General features: G+C 37.9%; 1 protein-coding gene across 1 annotated transcript in view; it reads right to left on the reverse strand.

The window, feature by feature from the left end:
* SPAG17 (sperm associated antigen 17) overlaps positions 1-25,240 on the reverse strand; it is an 89,174-nt gene that overhangs the window by 4,703 nt on the left and 59,231 nt on the right. The window contains exons 25-45 of the mRNA XM_063148440.1: positions 22,646-22,763; positions 20,495-20,823; positions 17,971-18,103; positions 16,478-16,671; positions 16,040-16,184; positions 14,739-14,881; positions 14,150-14,326; positions 13,265-13,386; positions 12,965-13,095; positions 11,256-11,383; positions 10,726-10,905; positions 8,977-9,090; positions 7,527-7,572; positions 5,917-6,013; positions 5,426-5,476; positions 4,034-4,136; positions 3,394-3,490; positions 2,435-2,533; positions 2,161-2,306; positions 1,530-1,696; positions 616-676 (exon numbers count right to left, since the gene is read on the reverse strand). Of these exons, the coding sequence (XP_063004510.1) occupies positions 616-676; positions 1,530-1,696; positions 2,161-2,306; positions 2,435-2,533; positions 3,394-3,490; positions 4,034-4,136; positions 5,426-5,476; positions 5,917-6,013; positions 7,527-7,572; positions 8,977-9,090; positions 10,726-10,905; positions 11,256-11,383; positions 12,965-13,095; positions 13,265-13,386; positions 14,150-14,326; positions 14,739-14,881; positions 16,040-16,184; positions 16,478-16,671; positions 17,971-18,103; positions 20,495-20,823; positions 22,646-22,763 (2,781 nt within the window). The remainder of the gene's footprint in view (positions 1-615; positions 677-1,529; positions 1,697-2,160; positions 2,307-2,434; positions 2,534-3,393; positions 3,491-4,033; positions 4,137-5,425; positions 5,477-5,916; positions 6,014-7,526; positions 7,573-8,976; positions 9,091-10,725; positions 10,906-11,255; positions 11,384-12,964; positions 13,096-13,264; positions 13,387-14,149; positions 14,327-14,738; positions 14,882-16,039; positions 16,185-16,477; positions 16,672-17,970; positions 18,104-20,494; positions 20,824-22,645; positions 22,764-25,240) is intronic.

The raw sequence follows: 25,240 nt of genomic DNA on the forward strand, positions 1-25,240 counted from the left end.
TTGGCAAGATATTGCCTGGTATTACATGGATGCCGTGGCCAGCACTATTTATTCAGAGATAGCGTGCAGGTAAAAAGACAGACTGAACAAAAGCAGAAAGAATGAAAGCTTCCTACTTAGTGAGATAATGTGCTATGGTGCTTTGCTAGATAAAAAACTTAAGGTGGAGAACAGTTGGAAGCAGGACAAAAAAGGATTGGGGCAATAGTTTACTAGGGTCAAATCCTGAGGGTAGGAAGTTAAGGACAGGAAGTTAAGTCTAGGCGTAAGACAGAGCAGATATAACAAACACCCTAAGCAGAAGGCAAAACTCAGAGACTGTTTGCTTTGAAAAAGCTATCTATAACTTCACTGCTTGACCTGCTGCTTTCCACTGAACTTAACATTTTTATCACTCTGCATTCTGGCACAGGCTGAGACTCAAGTGCATGGAGCGCTTAGCTGGAGGTGGCAGAGGGACGGTGGAAGACAGCATCCCTTCGAGTAACCTTAAACAAAACAGTGTATCCTGGCAGCTCTATTCCCAGACAGCTGCTGTCCCAGAAAGGTGCCCTAGCTAGCCTGAGGGCCAGCTGGGTCTAGAAAAAAACCCAAAAGCTCTCCTGTGCAACCTACAGGTCCTGGTGTGTACATCACTCTCAGTCCCGTGTATGGAGGAGGCTGCTTCACCCGAAACCTGTCAGAAAGAGAAGAGAATCAGTTTGCCAGAAACTGTTTAGGCAGGAGAAATCTCATCAAGGCTGCCTGCTCTTCCTCTGCTTTTTTAAATGACAGCAGAATTTCTTAGTTCATTCTTTCCATCATAATGTACAAGTTGGACTACAGCAATTCCTGGGTTTCTTGCCAAGGCTCAGGTTTCTAACAAAAAAATCCCCAAAGGAGCAGATGAATGGGCCAAAGTAAGCCTCCAAAGAGCTTGTTAACACTGCCTGGTCCTTATAAGAGAATGTGAAACAGCACCATTTTAAATCTGCACATTCAAAGGTACCTGAAGTACAAACAGCTTCTTGGCAAACACCTGTGTGTTGCAGACCGAAAAGTTCATAACAATCTTTATTTAATGTTCTTTGATGTGATTCTATTGCAGGAAGCATGATGCTGCTATGAATTTTGTGCAAATGATCTTTAATTAAATGGTACCAACTAAAGCAGAAGTTTTGCTTCCTCATTTCTTACTGATTGTTTCACATCTGAGATTCAGTCTTTTTGTGAATGCAACTTCCTACTGCTCAGATTTTTTTTTAAAGATCATTAAATCAGGTATGACCTTTACTTTTGCATTGCTCTGGAACTGATCCTGCAGATTTCATTCCCCCCTTACCAGAATGCCCTTGCACCAGAAGCAAAGGCAGTAGAAGAGGCATTCCTAGGATATGGCTCCATCTTATGGAAAGCTCTGGCAGACCTATGAAGTGGCTGTGAGAATTCCTGTGCTTTCTTTGAGTGGTGGGTCCAGAGAAACTGTACTTAATTTTTGTCAGGATCTATTTGGAGACATAAAAACCAGGGTACTAAGAATTCAAACTAACCTTGAGAAGTTCACACCAACATTCTTCATGATTACAATGGTTGCATAGATGCAGCCTTCCTTTAGCACTCCAAATACCACCCTGGGTGGGATGAGATGGAATTTGGTAAGATCCTGTCTTGTTGCAAGAGAAGATGTGCTGACCTTTCCTGAAGCAGGATCTTCTATCTTTGCAAACAAAATATGAGACAAAGAGAAACTTGGTGGCCATTAAGTCAGGTAGAGAATTACTTAACCTATATTTAACCTCTGTTCACTCACCCTGAAGAATTACAAAAATAAATCCTAATTGAGTAAAAACAGAAGCAGCACTTCGAATACTGTCTGGAAATTTATACTGGTTTGAGTTTTCAGATGCATGAAGCCCTTGAGGTGTCTCAGGGAAAATGGGGGAAGATCTGCTCTTTTGGAAACTGAGCTTTCAAGTAAGTGCCTGATGCAGAATGAGTTTTTCCTAGCAGTTGAGAGGAAAGGTACTTCTAGAATTGCCAGTAATCATATATAAATTGCAACGGCCATGTTACAGTAAATAGATTCAAAATACCTTCCAGCATTGCTCCAGGGTGAAGATTTTATGGAAAAGAGGTCACTCAGAGGACATGAATATTGACAAGAAAGATGTTATTTTTTACCTTTTTATTTGGTATGGTGTGTGGTTTTTTCCCCTGAAGGCATGGTGGTAATATTACTCTCTCTTTTCTTGTCTGTCCTGTAACATCCACCATCAGACTTGGAACTTTCTGTTGAAAGGCTGTCTCTTCTGCCCCCTCAGTCTTGTCTGGAAGGGAAAGATTTCCAAAAGCATGAAAAGTGACAGATGGATTGAAATTCATATTGCAAATATTGTGTCAGAAGTTATAAAAAGATAGCGAGCTGCTCCAACTACATTCTGGAAGGCAGGTGTACCTGTTGTGCTGCTGGAACCATCATCTTGTTTGGAAGGATACTGCAGGGGAAGGCCAGATGAAAGGGATGATTCACTTGTGGTACCAAGAAATTCAGCTGCTAAAGGGAAAACAATGGAACACTGAGTCAAGTGTTTTTTATTATCAAAATCCTTTTCATAAACATGTGACAAACAACATCAGTCTTTAGCACTTTAATTTACACAGTCTTGGAAAGCTGCTACATAACCATGAGAGGCTGGGAAAATCTGCATGCAACATTTTGCTCTACGGGGCCACAGGGATCTCAAAAATGCCTATTGTGTGATTAGTCATTTCTTGTTCTCTGGCTAATTGAACTATAAGCCATAAAGGACCAAAAGAAAAGCCTGCACGGGTCTTATGGCAATTGAAAATGAGAAAATATGGGAATTAGTGGGGGTCTGATAAAGTCCCACAGAGGAGTATTTTCCTGATATGAATCTTTGCTGTGTATGACTTTTAATCTCACTGTATAATTTCAATAACTTGTCAGGCTGCTTTTTAAACAGAACTGAAATATTCCTCTCAGATCTGAAAAGCTGAAGCTTAGATAATGATCCCTCTTTCCCTGCTTCCTGTCATGGAGTCACTGCCTTCCTCCTATGTCCTCCAATCTATCTTTAGCCTGCATGTTTCCTAGTCCATATTGCTTTTGCACCAGTTCCCTATTACCACTGAGTTTCAGAAATAAATCTCCCATATTTTTCCTACAGTCATACTAGTTATTTTCTAAACTTGGCTCCTTGGTTCTTGCTCACCCACCCCTTACTATTATTTATTCTATTCAAGTTTCTGGAGCATTTTTCATTGATCCAATTCTCATTCATAGCACAATTCTTCAGCTTAGCATCCAAAGCTGATGGTTCTACATTCAATGATGTCTGCAAGGGCTTCTTCCTCCTGAAGAAGATACAAAACTGATGCCAGACAGTCGATTACCTCCACTGGGTTCTCTTATCAGCCTCATTGGCCAGGTCTCACTTGTTTCTTTTTGAAGTGGAGGAAGTTCCTTAGACATTGCTTCCAAATCAGGAAACTGGAGAAAAGGAAGAAAGAGGGCTTAGGTTTTGCAACTAAACACCTAGGAAAACCAGACAGCAAACACCCTCCTCCCCTTGCAGAAAAAGAAGGGAAAAAATTTTAAAAAAGGAATGCAAAGGAAACAAATAAGCAGAAACAAAGTGGTGACTATAAAAGTGGTAGAAATAGTTACATCAGATTACAACCTACATTTCTGAGTATGATTTATGCACTTACATCATTTACCAGTAGAAAAGCCCCCAAAATCACCTCTAAATTAGGAGTGTTTGTTTTACTTATTCCCTTTCTAATAAGCAAGGAGAGGGGTTTGAGGGGTAAGTAAAAAAATTCTGAGGTTGAGCTTTGCCCTGAATCAGGCTCTCTCCAGAGTTTATGTAAGGAATTTTATAGAGTTTGTTATCAGTGAACATATACCATCTTCATCTGCCATGGCTGTCTTTTGTAATGGTTTGTTGAGATAAATACCCAAAATTGTCTTTGGGAGCATGGGAGATACTAGTTGGCCTAACAGACTTCATCCAGTTTTCAGCTGCATTACCTTTTGTTGGTAGAAGTTTTTGCCAAATTCAGATTCAAAATACGGAGCATAAATATCATTTATCAGTGCTGCGAATAAAGCTTTCTGTTTATCCAGTTCTTCCCTAGGGATGTTTTTCACATTGTTGGTAAGGAAAAGAAAGAAAAAAAAGCATTATAACTGAGTTCATCTTGTTTTTCAGTATCGTGCATCAAGAAGTGGATTTGGTAAAGGCAAGTGGCATTTTCTTGTGTGGTGCATCACATGAAGTAATATTCTTGTAATTGGCAATTTTCTTGGAGGTGGATTAAGAATTGACTGGCCAGAATGCAGACAGACAGCGAGCTGCCTGCTATGAGGAGCTCCTCCTCAGAACATACTCCATTTCTCTGAACCTCATGGAACATGTCTGGGACTGCCACTGGTGTCTTTCCAACCTTCCAACAAACACTTCAAGCTGAACACAAAACTCATCTAATTTCATTATTTTATCACAGAAAGACTTGACGGCTGTGTGGATACAGAAGAAGCTGTTCAAACTTCTGAAGGTAAGGCTGACCAGAGTAAAGATCAGTCATGTTTTCAGCTTGATATAGCCCAGTTTTACACTATTCGAATTTCACTGACTTGCAGCAGGGTCTAATATCAGCTATAAAACGATCAGTCTTAATCATACTGAGAGTTTAAACACTGGTTTTAGAGCCAGAATTGCACATGATGTTCTTGGGTGCTGACTGCTCAGATTTATATATTGAAATTATTTTTAATAGGATCCAAAACAGTGTGAAATGCTATATGAAAATGTAAGTCTGAAATTCTAAAAGGCTTTTTTATCTCATGCAAATCAGAAATAATTAAGAAGCAATATGGAAAGCCTCACATGGAGTGCTGTGTCCACTTTTGACCTGTCTGGTGCACAAAAGGGCCACAAAGATGATTAAGGGTTTGGAAGACCTCTCATGTGAGTACAGGCTGAGAGAGCTGGGACAGTTTTGCCTAGAGAAGCTTTGAAGCACCACCATGTGAGATGGTCTGGGGTTCTATTTGAGAAAATCAGCTTTTATTTGTGGAATACCTGAATCTTAACATAAAGTGTCAGCATTTGAAAATATTAATATACAGTATATTCTACACTAGTGGCAGAAGCTGAAAACAAAACAAAGGGCTTCTGACTTCAGCCTTGGTTTGCATTGAGCAAGTTAACAGTAATGCTGCTGCGTTTTGGGGAAAAAAAAAAAAAAGACGAAAGAGACTCAAACCACTTTTTCAGCATTTCTGTTGAGCAGAAAATACCCCATTATTTGCAAGCAAGCCATTGCACCATCACCCAAGACCTGGTGAAATCAGTAACATTCTTTACCAAAGCAGATTAAGATGACTCATAAAATAACTTGATCCTACTAATATTATTACCTGGTCTCTTCCAGTTTGCTTTTCCACTTGGAAAAAAAAACTCCATCCAGACTGAATCACCCAGAAGAAAAAAAGAGAGAGTAGTGGCAATGAGAAAACTAGTAGTCTTCTATAAATACAAAAAAATTTACAAGATAACCCTGGAAAGAAAATGCTTTTTGTGAGAGTATGTTATGTAAACACTTCAGGTGGCTTCTGACTCAGACTCATATGGTCTGCACAAAAGTGTTCGCTTATATCTGCATTTTTATTAGATCATTCAATCCAAGAAATATGCAAAGTCCTTTTCCAACAAACTTTGAATTATCTTTCAGATATGGAAAGAGAGCCATAGAGGGACAAAATAATCACAGGGCAAGACAGTAAAACGTTGCCATATGTATCTAGGGATCTAGATTCCAGCCCTTAATGACAGTCAGTAAAGCACAGTGTGCTTGGCTTCGCCCTTTGTGTCATTTCCATTTGCACCAGTGCTTGCTGCTCTGTCCTACCTGTCCTGCTGTTCCTGTCTCTGTGCAATGCTTGCCTTCCTTGTGTGATCCTGGGCAGGAGGAGCCACTGCCTGCTCATACAGCTGGCTCACACGGGCTGCAAGGGGAAGGGCATTGATGAATGGGCTTGCTCTGCTGCACAGGGTTATGAAAAAAAAATCAAAGGATATTTTTAAATGCATCTTTCTGCCACGTTATGGAAACCTAACAGAATCTTTGTTACTGTGAGGGAAAAGGCAGAAAGAACTTCATTCCAAAATCAAGATCAGAGCATTAGCAGATAAGAAATTGAATTCAATTTTGAAAGGAGAAGAAGCAGATTAGGTTCACACTCCCACCCTGTATTTCCTGACATATTTTTACGTTCTTTCAAGATACAAATACCTGTGAATAGGAAAAGTTGCTGACATTCAGCCACTCTCTAACTGGGGTGCTCTGAGGTCTTTATCTACAGCTGAAGAAAATAATGTGGGCTTTCAGGGACCCTTATTACATTTAGCTTGCTTAAGCTTGCTTGTGCTTAATTGAGGCTGTGAAGCAGCCATAATCAACATTCTCATGGAAGGAACTGCTAGTTCAATATATATAATGGAGAAATGCCAGCCTTTCCACATTTAATATTGTGACCAGCTCTGGGGCTTTATTAAAGAGTTGCCCTGTCCTCTGACATATTTTATAAAGTGTGTTGTTTACTTTATACCTTGAAGCTAAATCATGGGTCCAAAGAAATTTCCTTGTCTAAAAACAATTTTCTGTGGCGAAGTTTAGGAGATGTGAGTATTTGAGAGATATGATCCTCTTAGACTATGACAATATCTCTTAGTGTTCTGGGAATTACATGAGTTCAAACTTCAAAATGTGGGGGGTTTTTTGGTCAGCTTTTTCACCATAAAACATGATTTTATTTTTCAGCTTTTTCTATTTTTACCTGTTTTAAAGAGCTTTTCTTTCCCACTATCTTCTTCATTAGCAATACTACATTAAAATTGCAGCTCCATTTAAGAGGAAGCTGTTCAGCAAGCATTTGTTGCAGCAGTTTCTGTTTATTTTGCACAGTATGACATTTTTGACAAGTAGAAATATTCTTGACAAGGAAAATAACACTTTAAAGATGAGCATCACAAGGGGATAGAATGTAATGAATTTTTCTAGAGAAAAGGGTTATGGGTTTTTATAAGAGATAACTTTTATTTGTACATCTTGATGTACAAATATGATGTGATGGTTTGAGATTAGATTTTGAAGTGCAATAAATAACTAGGATTTACTTAGTTGCTTTGAAAAACTTGTCTGAAAAGTTGTTACTTGCATAAAAATAGCCAGTATTGTCATAGTTCTTACAGCTAAGGAAACTCACTACATGAAAATGTCAAATACACATGCCTAAAACCAGGAATTATTTTTCAGACGTACTGGATCATTGATGCTAAGAGGTCCTAATCACCTGTGAGAGTTACATAGAAGCATGTGCATAGTACATAGATGAATTCACCTTTATATTGCCTCTTTAAAAATAATAGTATAATACTTTCAAACTTATTATGATATTTTTAATTAAAAATATTATATGTTTTTAATTTTAAAAGTACAGGTATTCAAATTTTTATTACCTTTATCACTGAGCTTTTCAGTTGACTTCTTCCAGTCAGGGAAGGACTGCAATGAAGAAGGAATAACTGTGACTACATGAGAAATAAAATTCACAACAACATCTTATTCAGAGGATTTATATTATAAACAAGTGCTATCTTGTTATCCCCATTCTTGCAGTCACATTGTCAGGTATTTCAGTGTGTCAGAAAACATATGCTGGGAAAAAAGGATATGAAGTACAATTTCCCTGTTCTAAACAGGTATTTGACTCCTCCTTGATGACCCACTGCATAGATAGCTTTTTAATTTGGTTACTTTTTATTAGGTCAACTAAGCTAATTCCTAATCAAATTGAAATCCTTTGGCAAAAAAATCTGAAAAAGATATACTTATATTGTATTAAACTTAGACTCCCAACAAGTCAAATGGGAAATGTGTTCAGGAATTTGCAGGCTTTGTTACTGAGGAGATCTCATGTGGCTGGCTTACAGTAAAGTGAATGAGGGTTAAGAGGCTCTAAAATGTTTCCTTTATTCTCGTGCTGTCTCTGAAGCAGTTAACTGGAAAGCAGAGCTCCTGACCAGGCAGTCTGGGTTGTAACAGAGCTATTGGAGACTTGGGAGCAATGTGACACTGATTCCTGGGTCACAGCAGGTGCTCACTGAGACTGCTGCAAACAAAAGAGTTGTCCAATGTGAAATCTGTAACTGGAAATGAAGGTGCTGAAGGTAGCCAGGACAATCAACAATAATTAGTCACTAGACAAGTTCACTGGATCTGAGCAGCATGTGAGGTTCAGCACCTGGGCCTCATTGCAGTAAATAAATGTCTGCCTAGAGGATAGATGCAGATGGAATTACTGACAGATCATTTCGCTGTCCCTTTTTCCAGAAAAGCTGTGATCCTCTTCTATTTACCCACCTTTCCCATTACCTTTTCCTCTCCTTTTTCTTTTTGTGCTCTAATTATCCATGAAAATTCACAGATTATATTTAAAAAAACAAAATGCTGCTCAGCAGTAATAACAATATTCCTCCAGACTGTTTTTGTATTTTCCCAAAAGCAGGGTTTAAATTCTTACTATGGAGGTGGCTGTGGTTGAAATAGAAGTCTCCCATGTGCAATGACAACAGACTGGAAACATTTTCACCCTGATGTTGGGGGATATTAAAAAAAGTAAATTACTGGAAAGTAATTTTGGTCTGTGTGTTTGGGAACATATCATTCAGTAGAACTCTTGAACTGTTTTGAGCATTGCTTCCCCAAATGGCAGCAGTGCCCAGCTGAATTCAGACCAGCTGAAGGCTGACTGTGGCTCTGCTTTACCATTAATCTACACCAGAACTGGATCTGTGCTGCTCTGACATTTGCTGGTTTATGAATGGATAATGTGCTTCAAGTCACACACTTCCAATGCAATACAAGGGTTTTGTTGAAAGAAATGCTTAAAAAATTTGATTTTCTCACTGTAACCTGTTCAAGGAGACTTGCAGCATTCTCCTTTTCCTCTTCTGTTCTTGGTTCTTTCACATTAATCTCTTCCAGCTCATTTTCCTGCTTTAAGATGTTCTCTATATATTCCTGGTGGAACAATGAAAAGGAAGAATAAAGATGCAGATGTAGGCTTAAAATAGATATTTACATTGACACAATCATTCCAGCTGCTACAGACAAGAAGCACATTTCTTTTCCCATATCTCTTTAAATCAGTTGGATAGGAAAAAGGGTTTTAAACACACCACTCTGCCAGAAAGCTACATGCAGTACAGAACTTTACTAACAGACAGGTTTGTAGAAACAAATGTTTCCCACACCAGTTCTTTTTCACTTGTTTATATCTCTGTAATATTATAGGAGATGGAGAAAGGAAGAGTATTTTCCTTAGATCTTGATTTTGCTCTGACAAAGTGAAGGTGAGGCTAAAGATTTAAGACACTTCATTCTGGGAAAAAAAGGAATTAAATATTGATTTATGAGCAATGAGAGTATTTTCATTGCACATTTATGCAATTGTTGCAACTTGTTTTTCAGTGCTAGTAATTGCAGTTCTTCCTTCTCAGTGTAATAAACAGCATTCAACTTTCTCTAAAAATCAACAATATATCTGGGTGACAAATAGACTTCCCTTGTCATTTTGGTGTGGAACTTTTCTTTATACTGTTTGCCTTTGAAAGATCAGTATGCAAATTAAAGAATAATTTTAATATATTTATAGACTGAAAAACTGGTAACATTTAATTCTGATAGACTTGAATATCCCAAACATGTCTGGGCTGGCCAGCTGTCAGTGTTTTTCTATTGCAAGCATGTTTTCTTTGAAATGTAATGTGGGTAAAAAAAAAATTATATAAATGGCTACAATATATTACTACCTTCACACATGTCATATGCTCTTAACTTACAAATTCAGTCTGCAATGCCATTATCAAAATAGTTTAAATGAATAAATTACAGGACACATATATTTTGTTATTCTCTAATTCCTAAATAATAATGGGGTTTTGACTCTAAAATCTCTTCTAAGAGCATCTTCACAACGTGAATTAAATAAAGGAATGTTTTACACCAACACTGAGGAGGGCAAACCTGCTCACCTTTGGACACCATCTCAGAACACTGGCACAGGAGGTCTAGCTTTCACCCTGCTATGAGCAAGTCACTAATGAGGGATGACCACAAACCTTGTCAGAAGGTTACAAAGCTATTTCCTAGACATGGATAGAGTAACAAACTCAGACTGAAACCTGGAAATGTTCTACATTGATTTATGAAAAAAATATAGAAACCAAGACCAGAGTGTGTCTCAGTGTCTCAGTGACCAAGTTACTTGCAGAATTATGGTGAGCTAGAAATTCTTGTTCAGCTTCATAGATTTAAATTCTTAAGGGTTTTTGAAGGAAAACAAACCCTAAGCAAAATAAAAGTGAAGTAAGAGATATCAATATTGACAGCAAGGAAATTATATGTTAGAGTAGTGTCTGTCATGCATGCTGGATTGGATCTCATCTATTTGCTCGGAAAACTGGGTTTCATAAGAGTTAAATGAAACAATTGAACTTTTTCAGAAAAACACAGCACCTGTCTATGTATGAAATAATTGTTCTTTAAGCATAGTAGATTTTTCTCAGGTATATACTTCACATTTATCACACCCAATTCATCTACTTGTTTGTTCTCTTTTGCTTACTGGAGGAATGAATAAAGTGGTTGAACTACCTTGAGGGAAAGATGCAGTTTTTCTCTTAGTTCCTCACAGAGTGGCTTATACTGGAATAGCTGGCGGATCTGCAGTTTTTTGGGACATTTTCGCACAGGGGCTGGTAAGGACACACGAGCTTCTCCGATGCTGAGACCCCTCCAGGCATACCTTCTCACCAGGGGACCTTTGACCTCCCTCTGAACAGAGAGGAGCAAACAAAAAGAGCAAAACCCAAAAATGCACCTATTGGCATATGTCTCAGTTGAAAGGCGTGTCATAGACCTAGACAATAAAGCCAGTAGATTCCTGGGAACAATTAATCTACGCTAAAACATCTTCATTTGGTAAGACAAACTCCCCTTAAAATTGCTTTATCCCCTCACTAAGTGTAAAAAAATGGGACCATACATTTCCTGACACAGCCTACCATTTGCTCTGTCTGCTTAATAAACTGAGTTTAACATTCTCACTGTTTAGAGCTTCATTTCCCCACAGAGACAAACATCTATTGCTTTAACATGAAAATACAGTTTTGAAACAATTATACCTCAGGAGGAGAAGATTCTTTCTGAGTCTCTGTCTGTAGATATGGAGGAACAATACTCTCTGGTTCTTTCTTCATTACCCAGGGGGATGATTCAGCCATAGGCCGAAGGACAGTAATACTTAAAACACCTGGTTTAAAGACAAATTTTGCTAAGAACCAGTTCAAATTAAAAAACAAAAAAGTGTCTCAGACTTACAGAAAAAAACTACCTATCTAAAAACACCTTATTACTAACAGATAAAAGTCCTTGCATCCATGGCTACAGATAATATCAGATCACTGCGTTGATTATAGAATAGTGGTACAAGTTCAGAATAGGAAAGTTCAGATTACTCAGCCCATTTGTAACAATAACTTGCTTATGCTACTTGCTTTGATTCTTGGTTAACAGCTCAGTTGTATAGTGTGGGGAGTAGCCCAAACAAGGAAGAGCACAGCATTGACCCATGTGTACTGAATACTAATCTCAGAAGTAGTGCAACATATTCAGAACATGCATAATTCTTCATTGTACATTATACTTCATGCCCTGATCACTGGATGGATTCCATTAGAGATTATTTATTTGTATTGTTTGCATAAATTTTGATGTTCTTCAAAATAGTTTTTCCAGCCCAACCCAAAAATTACTTAATCTACTATGATCTATCCCACAGGCGACCTTCAAAATGGGTATCACCACTGAGGTACTTTGTCATAATGATACAAAATTGTGAAACTTTGCTGTAAAGGCAAATAGACCCAGTACTGTGAAAGGTGGAGCAGGAAGTCAGATGTGCTACTATTACAAATGATTGCTGGCTGTAAGTAAATTTTTTTTACTGGGATTTTGACTGGGTATGTATGCTCTCCATCTTTCTGATCTTTTCACCTTCTGCATTTTTCTGGCTCCCTCCATGTCCCTTCTTTTTTCTTTTTTCCCATGGCAGAATGGCTTCATTTGGTTTCTGCAATGGGGAACCAGTCATTTGTGTGAATAAAAGTACATTTAAAAATGTGCCACGCTTTATAAGAGTAGTAAGTGGGAAACCTGTTTTATGTCATATGCTTATGACATAAATCTATGAGAAATTTGTCTTAGGACATTATAGCTTGAAGCAAATTTCTGTCATCATCCCCTCATATTCAGGGGAACCATACTTTCCTCTTTTTAAAGATTTTTTTTTTTGTTAGCAACTACCTGTTGCTACAGTGTCTTTTATAGAAACACAGCAGATCCAATTACCTTTTCAACAAGCAACAATTCCAGGACATAATTTCTTGCATTGCTACTACGATGTGGTTATTACCATGTAGTATTGGCTATTCCAGTCACATTTTTCAGCTTTTTAATATGTATCCTTTCCAAAAGATAGCCTGAAGGTCAACAACAGGGCATCACTCTCCTCATTGCTACATCATTAATGGAGACGTGATACATTCAAGTTTTTTAAATTATAAACACAAAGAATATATTTAGTTGGCAATTGCTTTTATTTGTGTGACTGAGAGTGGATAAAGATATGCCATTTGTTAGTTCACTTATCCCTTAACAGTGTCCTTCAGTTAATTCTCTGTTTCTCAGAGTTTTTCCCCAAACTCATTTCTTCCACTCCTAGAAGGCGTGGATCCTTATTTACAAGGGTAAAAACATTTCCTGCCCAAAAAAGAGTTTTGAAACTTTTCAATTCTTTCTATTAGTAGTCTGTCAGAGAAGAAACATTTTCTACCTGGCTGTTCTTGTACAGGATCCTGCAAGACTGCAGTGGCAGGATCACTGCAGGCCTCAGCCATATACTCGCGTACATCCTTTGTTCGCAGGAGCTCCGTTCCAGAACCATCCTCAGAGATGATGAAAAACCTGCACAGCCAAACACACACATGGGGCTCTATCAAGAGAGCAGAACTCCATCATGATGGCATCAAATGTGCAAATACAGAGTACTGAACAAAGGCAGCATGAATCCATGAGCCCTGTAAAATACTATGAAGAAAAGAAAGTGTTAACCTACGAATGCAATGCATTTTACCTGGGGACATGCTCGTTATCAGTGATAGGTTTGTTAACACCATCTGCTACTGAACTCCTGTCCTCCTTGTCATCAGAGCCACTGCTGGGAATGCAGACATCTGTGCTGCCATCAGCCAGGACCTATAGCAGAAATTATGTGAAATTACTTGAATTAAAAGATCCTTTTAAAACAGTGACTTGCTGGAGAACTTTAACATAGCCTAGCCCAGTGAAAGAGACAGAAAAACACATTTCACAATGAGCAATTGGAAACTCACAGGAAAAAGAAATAAAGAGGAAAACTGAAAAGACAGTAAAACCCCAACAACATTTCTCAAAAGACATGCTGTATCATAAATACTAATATCACATGCTGGTATTTAATAAATTCCCAAGGACTGTTACACAAAAATACTCACTCACTGGTCAAGACAGGTAACTGTAATACTCAAGACAGACATTGATGTATACCTACTGAGAGAGCTTCTACAGTATTTTCCTTCTTGAAAACACTAAGGTAACATTAACATATTCAAACAAGATAACTAACAATGACCTAAAAAGGAATACTAATGCCTTTTTCAAGATGCAATTTAAATAAGGGTGATTCAAAGCACAGTCCATTAACTGAATCTGACATACCTAGTTTTTAATCCTCACTTGCAGAGCTGATTATTTGCTATAGTACAAATCATGCTAATTAAAGGTGAGCTAAATTGTACACCATGTGTTCTGTTTCAGTCTCTCTAAAGAGGGATAAATATAAAAAAATAATAACCATCACATAGTCAAGAAGATATCAGAAACCTTATTCTGGCTACTTTAAATATTACAAGGTTACAATTTGACTTTGAGAGAAGTTTATAATAGAATGTAGAAACTTGTTTTCTTCCATGTATTTTACCTTGAAAGTATTTCCTTCAGGATCCATCATCTCACAAATAGTGCTGGAAGTGTGTTTCATAATGTATCTCCCTGCTTGTTTCTCTTCTTCCTTGCTGCTGAAATCATAAACTTCATGGCTGTAAACTGCTGAGCAGTCTTCATCAAAGAAAAGAAAGCCTCCCTTGCTGGGTAAAACCTATGACAGCAAAAAGGGAAGAGGTTCAATCCTCAAAGGGGAAAATTCTAATTTAAAGATACTGTGAAAATGAAGAACAGATACAAATCAAGAGGACAGCTTTCAGACATTCAATATTGAATCATCCACTTTAGAGGAATCAAAGGGGAGAAAGAAGGAATATGAGGTCCTAGAGGTAGGCTGATCTGAGTCTCTGTGATATTTAACTTCAGGAAATTTGAGACTGTGATTTAAATACACTGTACATTTGTGAGTAAGTATCTAAACATTGGCAGAGTATGAAAGAGATAGAGTAATAGGGATTAGTGAAGACTACAGAGAAGGGAGGTAATGAAGATGAGAGCTGCTAATGGCAGGGAACTTGGAACACAAAGATTAAACATCACTGTCACAAACTAAAAATAATTCCCACCTGATATGTTCCCTGTGGCTTTGCTACAATAGATGTCCCATCTCCAAAGACAGTACAACAGGTACCATCCTCCCAATTTGCTATAACAGTAGCAAACTCAGGATGCTCTACTCGTGTACCTTTGCACTTTTTTGCGATGGCTTCTGAGGGTTCATCTAAGAGTTAATGCAGAACAATGAGACAGGAGCACAAGAATCATGGAAATGTCTTAGGATTCAATTTGCTTTTTCTCTCATAGTGCTGGATCTTTATCTTTTCAGTGCAAGACCTTCATAAACTTCATAGCATCCTTTATCACATATTTTTATGTTATGTAAACAATATGCAATCTTTTAAGTTCTGGACTTTGAATTCAATATAGGAAAACCCAACAGTAAAAAATATCTGTAACCATCTGTAGCTGGCCAGGAAAGTACACTCTAATGTACCAAGTATGGTACTAACCATAATGATCTTCATATTTGCAATATACAAGTTGGATCACTGAAATTCTTTGTGTCTGTAATACAAACTCTAAAATGTGAAGAAATTCCTATTCAGCAACACAAATCTTGGAAAACAAATGATAACAGGCATGTTAATCTGGTTACTGCCTTTCTATTTAAGAGATAGGTCAGTTCAAGAGATTTTGACTTTTGAAATCCCACAGGGAGATGTCCCTGAACATTTTCTGCTAAATCAATAATGGTCTTTCCCTCCACTGTGTTTGAACAGTCCAGATGCCCACACAGTAAATGTCCCCTTCATTTTAATTAAGGAGGACAGGACTTGTCTTGCAAATGAAGCAGTCATACAGAATACACCACCAGCCAGAAGAGCCACAGATGATCTTTAGCCCGACTTATTTCAGGCAAATACAAGTTTCACTATTCTTGGCAGGCCATTTTCCACAGCCATATTCAGATATTTAGTATCTCCAAGGGTGGTGAGTCCATGGCTTCACTGGGGAATGTAAGGATGCCTTGGTCCTTTCATACCTTTTCAGTTAAAACTCAAAGCTTCCTTGTTATTGTTAGGGCAGGGGAGAGAGGGCAATGAACACACTAAAACCCTGGCATTGTGGTCTCATGGGGAAGGAGGACCATATAGGTACGAAAGAAGGAGATTAAATTACTTGCAACAGTATAATTTTTGCACTGAATATACTGCTGAAAGAAAGCAAACAAACTAAGCCTAGACTGCACTAGTGGATCTATTATCTAGGCTAGTGGTATAAGCCACCTTTAGTATATATTTGGACAACTTTCTGCTTCATAAAATATTAAGTGCAAGAAAAGTAAGTGCTCCCCTTTAGATATTACCTGCTTCCACACTACTCTCTGGTACAGAAAGGTCTTCACATTTTTCATAAAAAGATGTGATCCTGGTACCATCAGCATGTTCTACTACTTTGTTACCATCTGGCTTTTCAACAATTATCACTTCATCTTCTCGTACAGTCATAATCTGAAAGAAAGAAGGACTACTCATTTATATTGGCCCTGTGATACCTTTGACAGCAGCAACAACAATACAAGGGATCAGGACTGAAGCTATAAAGAAGGTTGCCTACCACATTGTCATCTACTTGAGAGACAGAGGAACCACATTTTCTTCAAAATCTAAAACTACTGCATTTCTAACACTGCAGTAACACAACCGGTAGGATGTTTTAAAAGAATAAATCCTACAACTTATGATTGCTAGCCCTGTCTCTTATCTTATAGACAGTGCCACAGTAACACCAAAGCAGTTAATACCATTCCATCAGCTGGGTTCGTGGCCTGATACATTAAGAGAGGCTTCAGATCCATTCTTGTGGCACCCTCTGTGCCCACTAGAATGCCTAATGGAGTTGTTGTTATCCAGGTTCCTGCCTTAGGTTGTATAGAAATGGCCTTTTCAAACTCATCAGACTTCTGAGACGGCAGTGATGTCTTGTCACTGCCTTTTCCTGGAGAAACAAAAATTTCTGTATCAGACTTGATGTTCTCAAAGGCAAAAAACAAAACCAGTAAAGTTCAGTTTGTGAACATTGCTTTTGACAGAATTGCAAAATGAACTATTTAACAGGCTAGAAGAAAATTACAACTCCTGCTACTCAAAGACATGATCTTGAACTAGGCTTATCTAATGTACTTCCTTACAGAAAAAGTAAATAGCATGCTAATGCCATCAATCCTATGGTGCAGCAGAAGAAAAGGATCTCATTATGAAAGGCAACTGGAGAGATCTTACTAGGAATGTTCTAGAGAACTCTAGAACCCGTAGTAGAACTAGAGAACTCTTGTCTTCCGTATTCAGGGAAAAATAGACAAAGTGTACGCAAAAGACAAGAGTGTAGTCCAGAGAGCAGGCAGAAAGACTTAGAGCAATTATCTAGCAAAAAAGCACCCCTGAGGCCAAAAAGAGATGAAACTCTTTACTAGAAATTTGTCAAGAATAAGCAGGGGAGAAGGTGAAAAAGTGATCATAAATAAAGAACAAGAAATAAAGGACATACACTAGTCAGAGATACTGAGTATTCATATTAGAAAACGGTTTGTCAGAGTTGTTCTTCTTTGCAGGTATCTAAAAGAATATCCTAAGAAAAAGGACTGGACTTGACTCAAAAAGTCTCTTATTGAGACACCTTTCTCTTTGGCAGCAATTTTTATTCACCTATGTCAAATAAATTTTATGTTAATACGACAGGTCAGAATTATTCTGTGTACTAAGTAATACTGACAGTGATCTTGGACTACACTCTGAGGTATGAAGTAAACATTATTTTGTTCTTTCTCAGTCAAAATACAATGAGAATGGCTATATTACCACCAAGCATATGTCCATACAACCAATTGATAATGACCAATAGTAGGTTCCTTGGAATACATGGAGTGAGAAAGAAAAATTTATCCTCTGTGAGAGAAACATTTCTTAATACAAAGACTAAAAACTGTAAGAAAAATGTAAGGACTTAACACTACTGTAGTTACAAGGATTTATTTTAAAAGACGTTGTGTTCACTCTGCTACCAATGAAGTTCTTACACAACCTTTAACTTATTAGAGTCCTACCATGTTAGAAGAAAAATAAATTTGGAGTAGGAGAGAGATGATTTGCTATGAAGGTAACATAGCAGTGTGCAGCAGCTGAGTACAGATAGAATTGCATTTTCACACTGTCAGAATTTTCAGACTAAAGATATATGCTCTTTAAGTATCATCAGCCCTACTAACTTTATATCTGTCCAAAACACAAGAAATATTACCTTTCTTTGTGCTATTCTCAGATAAATGGTCTGATTCTGGTAAGGGACTTTTCATCCGTATTTCATCTGCGGGTGGGGGTAGGACAGGACCAGAATCAGGGCTATTAATCACCGTGCCATCAGCAAACAGAATCTACAGAAATCAAGGACATACTTGAGGTTTAAAATAAATTCAAACACCACAAGCAAGTCTTAAAGAATGTGTCACAAACGTGATAGTCACTAGAATACCGTAGGTGATGAAGAGGAAAAAAGTGAAATCACTCAGAATGAATACAAGAAATAAAGAAGCTATCTTGAAGAGAATTAATAGAACAGACTATTTCAGTTGGAAGGGACCTACAATGATCACCTCGTCCAACTACCTGACCACTTCAGGGCTGACCAAGTTAAAGCATCTTGTCAATGGCATTGATCAAATGTCTCTTAAACACTGACAACCCTGGGGCATCAACCACCTTTCCAGCAAGCCTGTTCCAGTGTCTGACTATTCTTGTAAAGAAATGCTTCCTAATGTCCACTGTGGGAGGTTCAGACCTCCCACAGTGCTCCTTTGAGCCATTTCCATGTATCCTGTCAGTGGATTCCAGCGAGAAGGGATGAGCACCTCCCTCTGCACTTCCCCTGTCAGGGAGCCGCAGAGAGCAGGAGGTTGACACTCAGCACCTGGCTCTCCAAAGCAGACAAGCCCAGACCCCTCAGCCACTCCTCTCAGGACACACCTTCCAGCCCTTTCAGCAGCTTTGCTGTACTCTGGACTCACTGCAGGACCTTCCCACCCCTCTGGAATGGCAGTGCCCAGAGCTGCTCCCAGCCCTGCAGGTGAGGCCGCAGCAGCGCTGAGCACGGAGGGTGATGGATGATCCCCCCTCTGCCCAGCTGTGCTCTGTGTTTGATGCCCCCAGGACACGGTTCCTGCCCTCTGGGCTATGCCCTGCTGGCTCTCACTGAGCTGCTGCTGCCCCCAGCACCCCCAGGGCCCTCCCTGCAGGGCGCTCTGCAGATTCCTCTCCCAGTTTGTACACGTGCCTGGCATTACTCTGTCCCATTCTGTAGAATCCAGGAGTTGGTTTTGTTAAATTTCATCCCATTTGTCACTGCCAGAAGGAGTGCTATTTGCTGCAGTCTGTGGATCTAATTAATGGGGACTCTTCTAATAACAAAAAGGCATTATAAAAATAAACAGTAAAGATTATTCTTCGACTAAATGGTCATAGGTTAATCACTTTTTTTTGGTAGCAGTGATAATGCATAATATGTATTGACATATTGACCTGTACTGAAATATTACACATGTCTAGGAGTGCTGTGAACTTTTTTGGCCATTATGATAGTCAACAAAAAGAAGTTTTGGTTACTCATCAAATTATGTCTGGTTTCTGAGATCCATTACGCTCATCTCTTGATATGCATGTTCTCTGTGTGTCTAGATAAACTCTAGAATTACTCCAACCATCCCTAAATTAATTTATAAATACAGTAAAATGTAGAAAAAAATGGACAACATATAGAAACAATTCTAGAAATTGTTACTATAAGGAATAATTTATTTTTTCTTTTTTGAATGCTTATCATATGCAATAAATTTCTGATGACTCATAGACATTAAATTAATACAATGAAGGACGCACTCATAATCTGTTTAAGCAAAGACTACTGCAAAATCGTTTTAGGCACATAAGATCTACATTTTGTCTCTCAGGAAATAGTATGTTGTGAATATATAGACATACAGCAGCTATTTCTGAAATGGATATATTTCTCAGGAATCCTGGCAAAATGCTTTAACATCTAGTGTGATGAATAAATGTAAAGAACTTACACTAGGCATTGTGGTCTCCTTAGACAGGAAAAAGAAATTCAGGAAATAAGGAATTATTTTGACAGATTCTGAGTCAAATTAGATGATACCTCTTTCATCTGTTTGCTAACTACATGTAGAGTCTTAGAGTTAAAAAAAAAAGTTGCTTGTGGATTGATTATAAAATTTGCAAAGATAGCTTATAGCACCTAAACTAACAAAATTCTACACAACAAAAATATGTGTAAACAAAACAGATACTTAGGAATATACAGACTTTTCCCCTGAAAATTTAGGGTATGTAAATGTGTCTACAGGAGCTCATGTCTTTTCTGGATCCCATATGAGTGTTTAAACTGAAAAAAATATATGAATGCTTTCATATTGCCAAAAATACTCAAAGCTGAACTAATCCACACTTCAGAAGTTTAAGTTTAGGAATGCACTTCTCTGAACCATATTCAGCTATTTCCTAATAACAAGGTTGCCTAAAACCTCTTAGTGCCTGAAATTTTCCTACTTAAATCTTGCTAAGTTCTGACTCTGAACAAAGCCAAGAGTACGTTAGTCTTAACATGGCTGCATAATTCAGTATTACTTAACTTCATCATCTACAAACTGGACACTTGTCAATCTCAGCAGACAAAAACAAGTTTAAGGGTTCATTTAGTACAATGAACTGTACTAAATTGTACTGCTTGCAATGAATTCTACCAAACATACCTGGGTAGATCCATCCATCAGGTGCTTTATGACAGTTCCTCGACTAGTGATGACTCTTGACACCTCTTGTTCTTTTTGCCTCGCTGGAGGTGAATAAAGATGAGAGTCCTTTACCTTTTGGGGATAACTCTGTCTAACCATAATTTCCAGAGGAGGCTGCTTAGCCTGTTCACTTTGGGTGTCTTCCTGCTTGATTTCACCTTCTGTAACCTGATGTTCCTCCTCTCCACTTGGCATAACCTCTTTCTTCTCTTCCTCATCTGCTTTGCCTTTACTTTCCTCTACTGTCTCTTTCTTTGCTTCAGTGGCAGTGGATTCACCTTTCAATTCTGAAAGCAAACTTTGAATTACTTAGTACTGCATAGCACACATTCAAACAGTGCTACACACCCAGTACCACGATGTCGACAGATGTGCAACTCTAGGTGAGACTAACCCTCCTTGGCTGAATTTGTAATCCACAGAGTAAAAGACAGACCCTGATTTCAGAGCAAAGTTCAAAACAGTCACCTACTCAGAAACTCTGCATCCTCTTGTGAAGGTGGCTGTATTTCCAAATGAAAACAAGTGGAATGTGAAGATGGATTTCTTATGGATGCTAAACTTTTGGAAGACTAACATCATGTGAGAGGAATTCCCTAACTGCCCATAAAAGTGAAAAAAAAACCCCAACTGAGTTTCACCAAGTTTGAATTTGTAGAGAAACCCAAGTAATATATTCTGTCTGCTTGAGCAAGTACATTTCTTAGATTAAATGATGGCAATGTTTTGAGTATGCTAAGGGGTATAATTATGGTAATTTTATTGAGAGACTCCATGTAAGTGTCTGTAATTGCTCTGTTCACCTCAACTACTCAGCATTTCAACTTATGCTTCCTGCCAAACTATGTATGTTTGAGAACACTCTCCATGTTCATTACTTCATACCAGATTAATCAGAGCACATTTACTGAGCTGTACAGATTTGTTGTACATTGGTATTAAATGACATCTGTACATGGCTGTTTTTAGAATTAACTAGATGACAACAAAATTCACATTTCTCTGATTCAAAATCTAACAGTGTGACTAAAAAACCCCAAGATTTACTACAGCTTAGAACATGCAAAGATGAATCTAACAGTAATTTTCAAAAACACTGCAGAAAATAATTATTGCAGAATATTTGTCAGGCACAGAAGCTTTAAAGCATCCAAATACCCTATCAGTCTTCTAAAGGAAATCCAATGATAAGGGCAGAAAGGCTTATTCTGGGTGTTTTCTCTCTATGTACTGGATGGCATAAACCAAAGGACTTCTGTGAAATAATTCCTGTTTGAAACTGATTGCATCTTTTAGAAAAGCAACAAAAACCCCCGATTGTAAAACCAGCAGCAGAGACTCCATCAAGCCTTGGTTAGTTTTGTTAATCATCCTTACCATTTATGAGTGTAACATTTTTACCAAATAAGTACAACTTAAACCTAGTACAAAGTCCTAGTTTTCAGTTTCAAGCCCCTGAAAATTGTAATAATTTTGTATACCTGTGTTTACCAGCTACCACCAAAATTCTGTTTTCTTGTACTTCCAGGCTGGCACTAGTCACTCCTTTGACCTTTTCTTTGGTACTTAAATGGAAGTCTCTGGTGAAATGAGCTCATTATAAGATACATCTTCTGATGCTTTAATCATTCTAGCGATTCTTCCCTGAATCTTTCAAATTATTAACATTTTGTCTTGGGGGTTTAAGTACATATGCTTTCAAAGGAAGTGCAGACATGGGTAATGTAACCATCTTCCTGCTATCCCTCAAGATTCCTCTATATATATGTATTTATTTATTGAATTAGCTTGTTTTTCTTTAGTATTCCAATCTATGCACATATTCAAATGATTATCCAACATGACTCTCAAGGGCTTTTTAGGGTTGCTACTTCCTTCCCCTCAATCTTTTATGTTCAACAACTTGTGATTCTAGATTTCATATTTGTTTGAATAAAATCATATTATTCATGTTGCAAATACTATGAAATAGACATTATGACAGACTTAGCATTCTGACATGTTGAAAACATTAGAGTTACATCTAAACCCATCAATGAAGAAATAATTTTCTTCTGTAGTCTTAGCTTCTCTGAAATTCCTTACTTTGCAGTGTCTCAGAAAACTAACCTTGAAACCTTTCACTGAGGAAATTTAGTACAAGTCCGTTGGGACAGGAGACATTCAAACTTGGAAAAGCAGGAGCATCTGACACCTCTTGTGCTTGGGGAACTTCTTGCATTTCTACCTACAGAATGAAAAATTAATTAGGTTCTAGTCCACATTTTAAAATAATAAAGAAAAAATGAAAGTACAGTTTTAGTGTGTATAGATTCCATTTTAACAGTGGGGTTTTTTTTGTTTTTTTTTTTTTTTTTTTTTTTTTTTTTAGTGCTGTCTACCACTCATATTTAATGTTTTCAGAGTTTATGGATTCAGAAGTGGAAATATTAGTTATTTTCTTTGATTATGTTATCTTTCATTCACCTTGAAGAATCATCCCCTCAAAAGCCTATGTAACAATGGACTACACTACGCCAGTAGTCATAGGATGAAAAAAGTTTTGGGTTGTAGACATAGGTAACAGAGAGAACTTGTCCTGTTATTATTCCATATTCTTGCTTTTTAGGACGAGAAATACAGGGGGGAAATGGCAGATGTTTTGCCATCTGTTTTTCAACATAAAAGATGCTGTATATTTTACAGTTAATTTACATAGTATTACTGGTAATTAAGGCTACTCCTAGAAGTCACAGAATAGGGCAGAAGTAACCCTCAGTTGTCATCTACTGCTCCCTGTCTAATGGTAAAAACAATAATCAGGTATAACTGCATCATTAGCGAAAAACTCTAATGTAAGGTATTCTAAAAATTTCCAGGGCTGGAGGTTTCCTGGTAAACTGTTCCAGGGCTTTACCTTGCTTAGCCTTACTGACATTTTCCCAGAGACTGACCTGAATCACTACTGCAGAAAATCAGTTTACTTCTAAATATCTCTGATGATACAAGCTCACATAATAGATGATGGTTATTTTTAGGTCTTTACAGAAGGCTATTCTGTCTCTCAACTCAAGATCAAAGAAACCCAAACTAATTATTTTAAATCTTTCCCACTGGTTAAGTTTTCAAGACCTGTAATGCTTTCCTTCATGCTTTCCTTAAAATTTTCAGAGTGGCTCATGTTTTTCTTGCAGTGCAGTATCCACAACTGGACACAATACTACAACTGAGACTCTACCTGCCCTAAAAGAAAAATTACTTCACATATTTAGCAGGCTATACTCCTCTGCATTTACATCTCAGTGGTCTTTGCCCTTCTCACAGGAAGATGGCATTGTTGACTTACGGATAGCTTCTGATTCATGACAACTCTCAGACCTTTCTCTATAGAACTGTTACTGACACAATTGTTATCCATTCTCTAAATATATACAGATTATTTATATGTAATTGTAGAACCTACCTCTTATTCCTACTGAATTCCATCCTACTTTACAGACCATATCCACGTGAATTTGTCAAGTCCGATTTGGATTCTAATCCTGTTCTCCGAAATACTTGCAGGCTCAAACAGACAGGTGCTGTATGCACTAATAGGGATACTCTCTATGCAAAGTAATTCCAAACCAAGTAGCTAAAAACCTTTTGGTTTAGAAGTCATCCTGACAGATTTTTAATTATAGGGCTATTTTTCTATAGGGTTCATTTGTGCCCTACAATTGCTGTATGTTATGCTGAGTGCTGTTTGGCAACTCCCTACACCACTTTCCATGATGAAATTAGGTAAAGAGCCCTTTTTGTGGATATGCACAGAACAGCCACAGTGTTACCTCAACCACAAGGTACTAAATACTACTTCAGAAGAGAAATTCAGAATTCAAAAGATTTCCAAAAGATTTCCAAAGATTGATTCATACTTTCCAAAGACCTGTACTATGATAGAAGTGCTTCAGTTAAAAGCTAAAGTAACTTCCTCAAATTGCTAGTTCCTGGCTTGTTATGAGCTTAAAAGACCAAATTACAGAGCAAGGTACTGCAAAACTGTCTTCACTAAATTGCTGGTTGGTTAGACTTTTGAATATGGGTCTTGGAAAGCCCAAAGAAATTCTACTTGGTTAAACTAAAAATTTAGCAGTTCTTTTAACTGAGATATTAATAATCATGGAATGGTTCAGGTTGGAAGGGACCTTAAAGATTGTTGAGATCCAACCCCTTCCATGGACAGGGACAGTATCCACTAGACCAGGGTGCTCAAAGCCCCATCCAACTTGGCCTTCAACACTTCCAAGGATGGGGCATCCACAGCTTCTCGGGGCATCTGTTCCAGTGCCTCAATCACTTTCACAGTAAAGAATTTCTCCCTAATATTTAATCTTAATCTTTCAGTTTAAAGCCATTTCCCCTTGTCCTGTCACCACAAGCTCTGGTAAAAAGTCCCCCTCCAGCTCTCTTGTAGCCTCACTTAGGTACCGGAAGGCATGCTCTAAGGTCTTCCTGCAGCATTTTCTTCTCCAGGCTGAACAACCCCAATGGTTTCAGTTTGTCTTTGCAGGGAAGGTGCTCCAGCCCCCTGATCACCTGCAGTGTAACAGCTGTAACTGTAAAGCCAAAATTGACAAAAGAATGTGGGTCATGGCAGACTCACTGCTTTACATCACGGAGCCATAAAGACTAAGTTCATTAACAGCTGCCAGTATGTACATATGAGAACAACTGAAAGAATAA

This window comes from Melospiza melodia, chromosome 2 (genome assembly GCF_035770615.1).
Source record: "Melospiza melodia melodia isolate bMelMel2 chromosome 2, bMelMel2.pri, whole genome shotgun sequence".
NCBI lineage: Eukaryota > Metazoa > Chordata > Aves > Passeriformes > Passerellidae > Melospiza > Melospiza melodia.